Source organism: Parus major, chromosome 15, assembly GCF_001522545.3.
Source record: "Parus major isolate Abel chromosome 15, Parus_major1.1, whole genome shotgun sequence".
Classification (NCBI taxonomy): Eukaryota; Metazoa; Chordata; class Aves; order Passeriformes; family Paridae; genus Parus; species Parus major.
Window position 1 is genome coordinate 911,309 of NC_031784.1, and position 9,801 is coordinate 921,109.

The 9,801-nt window shown below is 43.2% G+C and overlaps 1 protein-coding gene across 6 annotated transcripts in view; it reads right to left on the reverse strand.

Moving 5' to 3' along the window:
• The window catches only part of GLT1D1 (glycosyltransferase 1 domain containing 1), an 85,940-nt gene that overhangs the window by 21,594 nt on the left and 54,545 nt on the right, over window positions 1-9,801 (reverse strand). For all 6 annotated transcript variants that reach the window (XR_004499637.1, XM_033518295.1, XM_033518294.1 and 3 more), the window contains 3 exons: window positions 9,062-9,113; window positions 6,191-6,227; window positions 5,647-5,703 (listed from right to left, as the gene is read on the reverse strand). Coding sequence is in view for 5 of the 6 variants with exons in the window: in XM_033518295.1 (XP_033374186.1) it covers window positions 5,647-5,703; window positions 6,191-6,227; window positions 9,062-9,113 (146 nt within the window). In the remaining variant the exon portion in view is untranslated. The remainder of the gene's footprint in view (window positions 1-5,646; window positions 5,704-6,190; window positions 6,228-9,061; window positions 9,114-9,801) is intronic.

Sequence of the window (9,801 nt, forward strand, 5' to 3'; positions counted from 1 at the left end):
GGAGTGAGAGTGGTCACTGCTGTGTCCCCAGGGGCAGGGATGGACACAGATGAGCTGCAGGAGCTGGGGCACAGCCCTGCTGAGCTGAGGGATACTGCAGTGCAAAACAGGAGGGCATTTCCACAGGAGAGCTGGCATTTCCACAGGAGAGCTGGCATTTCCACAGGAGAGCTGGCACTGCCACAGGAGAGCTGGCATTTCCACAGGAGAGCTGGCACTGCCACAGGACAGCTGGCACTGCCACAGGAGAGCTGGCACTGCCACAGGAGAGCTGGCACTGCCACAAGGGAACTGCTCATCACATCAACAATTTCACTGCTGCCACAGGAACACAAACATGGGAGCACTCGGGGAGGAAAAGCCCTCCAAGGTCCCAGGTCCAACCATCACCCCACAGCCACCATCCACATCTGCACATCCTCCCAATCCCTCCAGGGATTCCAAAGCACCACTGCCCTGGGCAGCTGTGCCAGCTGTGCCACCCCTCAGGGTGCAGAAATTCTCCCAATTTCCACTCTAACCCTGCCCTGGCACCACCTGAGGCCATTTCCTCCTCGCTGGAGAGAGCAGGGCTGTGCACACTGAGAGTTTACACCTGGGCCATTATAAAATCAAATCCTGCACAGCACCACACCAACACAGCAAACACAAAAGCCTGAATAATTTCTGAAGCTTCAGCAGGGACCTCGTTTTTCTAAGAAAGGCAGGAATAAGTACAAGTGTTATCTAAAGAGATTTTGAAAGTGTAGATTCATTTAACTCCATCCCTCCAGGTACTATCAGGGAAAAAAATGCAGCAGGCATAGGTGCACAATAAAAATAAATGTATTACTGCAAATCTTTAATCTTACTGAAAGCTGCAGGCCTGGAAGTGAATGAGTAATACCAAGCATTAGCTTGCTCAGAGGTAAAGAAGAAGATTTAAAAATTAATTTTCCAACCCCTGATTTCAAGTTGACTGTTGTGCTCTACAGACCTTTAGAGAACAACACCAAGTCCACATTATTTGGGCTTATTCATCCATTTCTGGTTTTGTTCAGAATCAAAATATAAGCCACGATGAGATGGGGAGGGGAAATCACCTTATTTTCTTTTCTGGTCACTTTGAACCACAGCAGGTCTTTTCATTTATCCATTTCTATTTCATTTATCCACCTCCTGAGCACCTGAAAGCATTGACTGCTCTCCTCAAGAGGGACATCCATAGGTTTATAGATGAGATTTCAGTCTTTGAAGACAACGATTTTATTTTCTTGAGCATGAAAATGGATAAATTTGTCCAACTGCAGCACAAACCTTTGACACTCTACATCTTCCAATTCATAGCTTTTCCTGAGTTTTCCTCCCTGCACACTGAGGAAATGCCTTCCCTTGGCCCCTGTGGTCCCTTGGCACTGGAGTTTGGGTTTGTGTCTGTGCTGGCTCAGCCCAAGGTGCTCAGCCTGGGGTGGAGGGGTCCTGCTGCAGCTCCCCTGCTCATCCTGACTCCAAACAGGGCTCAAATAAATCCCTGCTGACACACAAATGCCATCAGAGACCCAACCAGCCTTGATTTCACAGTGCACCTGCAGATCTCAAACATTCCTGTATGAAAGGTTCTGCATTTCACTTCACAGAGCACTGCACAAGGGGCAGAGCAGGCAGGAGCTTCACCCCAAGTGTTCACACCCAGCAGGGAGGATCTGCTGGGGCTGCTGATGTTTGTGGAGGCACAGAAGGTCCATGAACCTGGAAACTTCCAGGACAGGCCACTAATCCAGGAAAACTAGACTGCAAAACTCTCAATTAATTATTCTCCCATTTCTCATTATTTTTTAACAGATCAGACAACAATAAAGCTCTGTGTTTTTGGATCAGTTTGGGAACTCAGTTTATCGTTGCCATCATACAATTTTTACTGTGGGCAGCTGTCTGAGCGCACTTTTACTGTTCAGTTTTTCTTATCCAGGTCCCTCTTCCCAGCTCAGCTTTAGGAAAATCTAATGCCTCTGTAAAACCCTGTGTCATGACAGGTTATGTAAACTTCTCAAGCTCAGAGAACAGCCCTGCTATGAAGTAGAAATTACATGAGAGCTGAAAAATCAAACTACAAAAGCATCCAGCATCTTTTGGTGTGCAACAAGCACGTGAGCCTGTGGTTGCAGGCCACCTCCCAGGAAAGCAGCTCTGAGTCCTGTCTGCTGGCTGAACACACATTTCTCAGTGAATCATGCAGACTTTGTTAGTTATCTGCATCTTCTCATCACATGGTGTTTATTAGGGTCTGTATCTTCCAAGCTCCAGCCCCATCCTGGTGAAATCAAAAGGAGCTTTGTATCCTGGAATGATGACATCAAGTCTGTGATCACAAACAGCTCTGCCCCAGCCCTGAGCTCTTAGAGGAGATCAGTCTCAGGTTTCTCATTTATTTAAACTGCCTTGTCATTTTCTGTCAGTCAATTCACAGCAAAGGCTGAACCCTCGCTGACTCTCTCAAGTCTATAGATAGGGCTTCTAAAATTGCTTTAACCAAGCTGATTGTGCTCTATATAGATCCCTGCAGTGTAAGGTCAGGGAAAAACAGTTTGATCATCTGGTCTGATCTCCAGGCTGACACAGGCAGCAAAACTTCCTGAAATAGGCTGGGTTACCCAACAGGCTGAAAATGTTGTGTTCCTGGAGCCTGTGCTGAGCTCTGCACTCGCTTCAGCCTTTTGGTTTGGCTGCTGCTGCTCACAGTCTCTCATGCACAGAAGGCAAACTGTGAAGTTGACTGTTAACCACAATGCACAAGAACTCTAAAAGGCCCCTGGTTTTTAAGATTTAGCCAGTAAATGCTGGTTAGCCAGCCCCTGGAGCTACTGCAGCTACAGCAACAACCCCACGCCATCACCTCCACAACTCTCACTCTGCTGCTGAGACTGAAAAAACACTAATTCCAGGATTTCTGCACTGAGGTTGTACTGCACCCATAATAATAACAACAAAAACCTTTCACAGCACTGCCTCCATTTGTGTTATTCGATTTATTGCTATTATATTCTATTCCTGTGTAATTCTGTTCACATTAGCACCCAAGCTATCAAATGGGATGTACAAAAAAAGCTGGGATTCCTTAGTTTGGTTTAGTACCAATCAAATTTGGGGGCTGGAAGTCTCCCACCATAAAATGCATTTGGTGCATTCTGCCACTCACTTAAAGCTCCCATTAAATTCTTTTTGAAGCTGTTACACTGATTTAAAGAGGCTGTTTATGTACTGGTGTCATATTCAAAGTGAGCAAATGTTCCCTCTGACCGATAAGAAAATCAGTACAAAGAATCTTGGTAGGAAGTCTGTTCTGTGAGAGAAAGTCAGGAAGCATTCTGAAAATTCTGTTTCATTGAGAGGATAACCTGACACCCTGACCACTGAGGGTGTGTGACAGCAATGCCTCGAGTGCATTAAAACCTGCACTGCAGGACGTGGCTCCTCCTGTGCAGCCTGAATTTATCCAACATTCAGGGCTTCTGCTAAAAACACAGCCAGGGCTTAACTGGAGAAATATTTCTCCCCCAAAAAATCATTAATGCCTTCAGACATGGAACAGAGCTTAGTGCAAAAAGCCTTAAAAAGAAGATGAGAAATGCCAGGAGCTGAAGGAGGCTGGGCAGCCTGGTCTGCATTACAGCTCAGGCTCTTTCCAAGCACACATTGTGCAAAGCCACTCTGCCAAAACCTTCTGAGCAAAACTGCCTCCTGCTTCTCACAGTTTCCTTCTCATTGCTCCACACTCAGGGTAATTTTAAACACTTTGGAACTGCAAATGCCCAGAAAAAAAAATGCAATTCGCTGGGAACTCCTAATTAGTCCCTGGACAGCACAAAGGTACAGTCAAAAACCTGATTCCATGTGAGGTACTGAAAGAAGTGGAAATTGTAGGCTGCCACCAGAGATGGACATAGGCACAGGGAAGAGAAGGCAAATGAGATGAAACAGTCATAAAAGCAATACTGAATAATCTGGTGCCAGTTTTCAAGTTATTATTTAATAAGGCACAGATGTTAGAGTCACATTTTAGTTTGCTTTTCGTGTACATTATGAATTATTTTGCACTTTTGCATTAGTACACATTAGGCAAAAAACTGTTTCTAATATATTAGAAATTCACTTTAGGGGGGAGCTTCCCCCTCCTCAATCTGTTGACTACTCATTTAATCACAAAATGGTTGGACAAGAGATCAAATCAACACTCGGGCTGTGCTAGCAAGTGACAAATCATTTCACTTCAGAAAATTATTAATCTTAGTGGCACTGTGCTTGTGGGCTGTGATTTACTGAGAACAAAATAACCTCACAATGCTCAATTTAAAATTGACACTGGCTTTGACTAATGGCACGCGTTTCCTGATGTGATAATGCCATTGACTGCTGAGGATTCATTTGTAGCAGAGGGAACAGCTGTAGTATCAGAGATCAGGCTGATGGATGTAGAACTGAACCGTTTTTACCAGGGTAAAATGCCTATAAATCATTCTTTTGGGGGAAATGAAGTGATTGCAGCGCTGCCATGCTCAGGGGACTGGAATTGTGTCCCCTGCCCTACCTGCCACAGGTGCCAGCAGGGACAGGCTGTGGCTCATCAGCAGATAATGCAGCAGCAGCTCAGCAGAGCAATCCGTCCTCTCCTGCTGCTCCCCTCTGCAGGCAGCACCGCTTTGTGTCACCCACAGCGTGCTCAGGGCCCTGAATGAACCTCTGGGGACACTGGGGACACACCTGGGGACATGGGGACACCCTGGGGACACCCCTGGGGACATGGGGACACACCTGGGGACACACTCTGGGGACACCCCGGGGGACACCCCGGGGGACACCCCTGGGGACACTGCCCCACGGGCTGGGATCAGCTCTGCTGCAGCCAGGCCAGGAACCAGTCTGGGCACTTGGTGAGCCACACTCATCTGACTGACATTCTGCCATCTTCCATATCATTAAAACACTTTTTTACATAATTAATTCAACTCTGATTCTGTGTTTCTTTCATCCTTTCCACCCATTAGGAATAAACACAGGGGAAAAAATTAATTTTTACCTGCATTTTGTAGAAATCTGTACCAGTCAAATGTTTCACTGGGTGTAGTCTTAATTCCTGTGTAAGAAAATAAAAGATTCCCATGTTTAATGTCCCCTGGATGGCTGAGCTGTGCTTCCTGAAGGAATAAAATAAAAATAAAATAAAANTGGGGACACCCTGGGGACATTGGGGACACCCTGGGGACATGGGGACACCCTGGGGACACCCCTGGGGACAATCTGGGGACATGGGGACACCCCTGGGGACACCCCTGGGGACACCCCGGGGGACATGGGGACACCCTGGGGACACCCCTGGGGACACCCCTGGGGACATGGGGACACACCTGGGGACACACTCTGGGGACACCCCGGGGGACACCCCGGGGGACACCCCTGGGGACACTGCCCCACGGGCTGGGATCAGCTCTGCTGCAGCCAGGCCAGGAACCAGTCTGGGCACTTGGTGAGCCACACTCATCTGACTGACATTCTGCCGTCTTCCATATCATTAAAACACTTTTTTACATAATTAATTCAACTCTGATTCTGTGTTTCTTTCATCCTTTCCACCCATTAGGAATAAACACAGGGGAAAAAATTAATTTTTACCTGCATTTTGTAGAAATCTGTACCAGTCAAATGTTTCACTGGGTGTAGTCTTAATTCCTGTGTAAGAAAATAAAAGATTCCCATGTTTAATGTCCCCTGGATGGCTGAGCTGTGCTTCCTGAAGGAATAAAATAAAAATAAAATAAAATAAAAATAAAAAAATAAAAATAATAAAATAAAATAAAAAATAACATAAACAAAATAAAAATAACATAAATAAAATAAAAATAAAAAATAAAAAAATAAAATAAAAATAAAAAATAAAATAAAAATAAAAGAAAAATAAAAAATAAAATAAAAATAAAAAATAAAATAAATAAAATAAAAAATAAAATTAAAAAATAAAATAAAATAAAAAATAAAAAATAAAAGAAAAAATAAAAGAAAATAATAAAATAAATAAAATAAAAAATAAAATTAAAAATAAAAATAAAAAATAAAATAAAAAATAAAATAAATAAAATAAAATAAAATCTCCACACACAGCTACCAACACATGAAACACAGAAATCAAATGTCTTCATCACTGTTTCAAAGCTCTCACCTTGACTCTGGACATATATTTTCTTCCTAGCATCTGGCTTTAAAGAGAAAGAGAAGGAAAATAACTTTCAGAGTTCAACATAAAAATATTGATCTTCAAAAAAAAAAACCAAAACCACAATAAAGAGTAACAAAACACATCAGTGTGATTTTCTTTTGACTATTAAAAATCAAAACAAGCTACTAGCTACATTAAGTAACTCCAGAAGCCAACAATGTAATTTACATTTCCTATGTCCATTCACAGTACCAATGAATCAATTTTGCAATTAACACAATTACCAAGTTAATACAATTACCTTTTTTAGTTTGTCTCTGTAACCTTTCTCATGACCATTATCCTATTTTCCTGGAATAAAACAAATTTCAACTGTCTAGCTGAAAATCAGCTCTAGTTCCCAAAAAAGGTGTTGGTCTTGAAAGACTGGTTTTGAAAATCCAGTTTACATTTATCCATAATACAATTTATAAATGTACCAGTTTCAGAAACTGCTGTCAAATATACAGACTTGCCTAGACAGGAAAACTGGTGCCTGGTACTTACTGCAGAACATTCACAAATAAAAATTGCAAAATAAATTACTTTAAAATAGCTGTAGTAAAGAGGTAATTACTACACTTCCAAAATCACTCCTGAAGTGCTGCTCTGCTAGTTATTTAATTTGGGTGATTAAAGAAGCAATTTCCTATTTCAATATCTTTCTATTACTCCAACTGTGGATTTGTGGAATACTTTTTTTTTTTTTTTAAATGAAAAGAAAATCAATTCAGAAACAAACTTCTAAGCTTGAACCAGTCAGCTCAGAAAATAGGAAGCCCCAGAAGTGATTTTTCTTTTTAACTTGCAGAGATTTTGGTTTTCCCCCTCGTTCCTTTGTGGCTGCCCCTCAGTGCCCTGCCCCAGCACCGCAGTTACTAAAAATGAGCTGGGAAAAGAAACTGGAAGAAAAGAGGTGACTTGAAAAGTCATCTCCAAGCAGCTCACAGATGGGAAGGAGGTGGTTGGTGAGAATCAGAGTGAACAATGTCACCAAAACGACCCCAAAAAAGCAGCAAATCCCCATGGGAATGATGTGGGGGAGAAGCAGCCCTGTGCTCCAGCAGGAGCCTGAGCACATCCCATCAAGTTTATCTTCCTTGGGCTCTTGTGTTCAAAGGATTTAAAAACAATCAAAATGGTTTCATGCATTATTCCATCTCTGACCAACATTTGAATTACACAAAGCAGGGACCCCAGAGGGCTCAGGGGGGTGACTCCAGCCCTGGCAGGGCTTGGATCATCAGGGAGGAAACAGCAATACTGGGGACAGAGATGTACTCACACTCTAGATCCATTTTCTCTTCCTTCTGCCTCATTTCAAATGGGCTTGAGGAGAATGGCAAAAGGAATTGTGTGCTGCCAACACTGGCTTGGGTAATTCTTCTGCACTGGTTTTAAATAAAACACTGACCACGAGCACAAGATCTTTTCCAGGGCTTCAAACTCGGGTGGAATACAGATTGTTACAAGGGCTGGACTACATGTTTGATAATTCAGGGTAATTTATCCAATGTAATAGAAAAGAATTTGTTGGAAGAGGCAGCCTTTGAGTACAGTGCAACTGCTTACATGTTTGTAATTTAAATTCTTAATTGACTATCTTAACTAACAAAGACCACATTAGAGGAATAAGGCAGCTCCCAGCAGTGTGAGCTAATTGGTAAAAATCATTAATATCCCACGAGCTGTGTGAGGGAGGATGAGCTCGTGTTCCTCACTGCTTGGAACCAAATTGGTGACATTTGGTGACATTGGCTCTCAGCCTTTACACAGAGACCCAGCAGAACAGGAACTCCAACCCTCAGCATTTCAGGCAGAAAGTGGGATTTCAGTTTAGGATGTGGCAGATTTGCCTCCAATTCCCTGTTTGCCACAGACCTCCAAAACACTGAACTGGTCTCACAGGCCCTGAGCACAAAGGTGTTTAAATAAAATCAGAGTCTGGTACTCAAAAGCATTTGAGGTGCTGATTTTAAAATGATTTCAAAGCTCAATTTTGTTTCTTCTCCTTACACTCTGACACTTTTGTCCTTTTTTTTTTGCTTTATATCTCTGACAGAAGCTGTGCCCTTTCACATTTACCCATTGTGAAGTTCATTGTAGTAACTATTAAAATCAAATTACATTTGTAAAATAAAATACCCAATCCCATGTCTGCTCATGTATCCTTTTAATGCACATAGATTTTAAAAATCAATTTATGTTGAAATAAGGTATTGTATATCCTACTGCTGTGTTGTGCAAGCTCCATTCTCAGTGATTATTTTTTAGGCAAGAGTGCATTAATGATTGTACCTTGATGCAGATCAGAACTGAAGGGGTACCAAGCATTTTGTTCCAGCTTGCATTAATTGTTCAGCTTCAGCTGATTTTCCTGGGGTGAGTGGAGCCAACAGCTCGCTGCAAGAGGAGCTCCTGCCTTGCTGCTTTCATCCCAAATGGTTCCTGCTCACCCCTCCCTGCATTTCAGCAAATCCAATTCACCTCAGGAAGTTCATTCTGTTCCCAGAGGTGACAAAACAAGTATTTTCAAATTACACCTCCAAATTCTTTATTATAACTAATGCTGTCTGGAGGAATTTTGTAAATGTGAAGTTTAGTAAGTGATGCAAAAAGAAACAATTTGGCATCAGGGGCAACAAGGAGTGATTTGTTTTAAATGTGACAGAGAAACATTTCCTAAACTGTTCTGCTCTCTCTTCTAACACTGAGCAGCTTTCAGTGCCAGACTGAAGCCCATCAACACAAAAAAGGAAAAGCAGGACTGCTCAGAGTGAAGGTTACTGCAATTCTCCAGCTCTGTTTGGGATCTGCTCCCAGCACAAAACCTACCCACTCTGCTGCTGCCAGCTCCTTCATTTCCACCGAGAAAGCCACTGCAAACCTGGGGAAACCGACAAAAATAGTTGGGATCATCTGCTTCAAGTGTTTTAACATAAAAATAAAGTACTTCAGATAAAATCTTGATAAGAACTAAGATCAGAGGCTTATAAACCTGATCCCAGATGAAAGACAGAAAGCTGGCTTTCCTCTTGCTTCAGCAGAAAATCGTGCTTAAACCCACGGCAGCTCCCCAGGCTTTGCAACTCCGAGCTCCTGGGAAGGTGAAGTGAGGATTTCTGAGCAAGAGAAACCCCAGATAACAGGGACAGTTCAGCCAGGTTAATGCACAGAGCTGCAGCAGGAATCCTGAGCTCCTGCCCCACTGCAGAGCCCTTCTGACACCACAACACAGCCCAGGAGGGAGCTGAGCTGCTCTCCTTCCGTGCTCTGACAATTCCAGTGCCACTGCCTGCAACAGAGCTCAGTGCAAATGAAGATTTTAAACCTTTCCCCATGTCCTCCCCTGGTTTCTCACAGCTGGCAGTGAGTAACAGAGCTGGGACTCCTGGGGCAATGTGTGTCCTGGGCTGTCCCTGTGCAGAGCACAGAGAGGAACAGTTCCAGCTCTGGGAGTCCCAGCACAGCCGACAAAAGGAAAAATTCCCAGTTCTGGGAGTCCCATCACAGCCAACAAAAGGAAAAATTCCAGCTCTGGGAGTCCCAGCACAGCCAACAAAAGGAAAAATTCC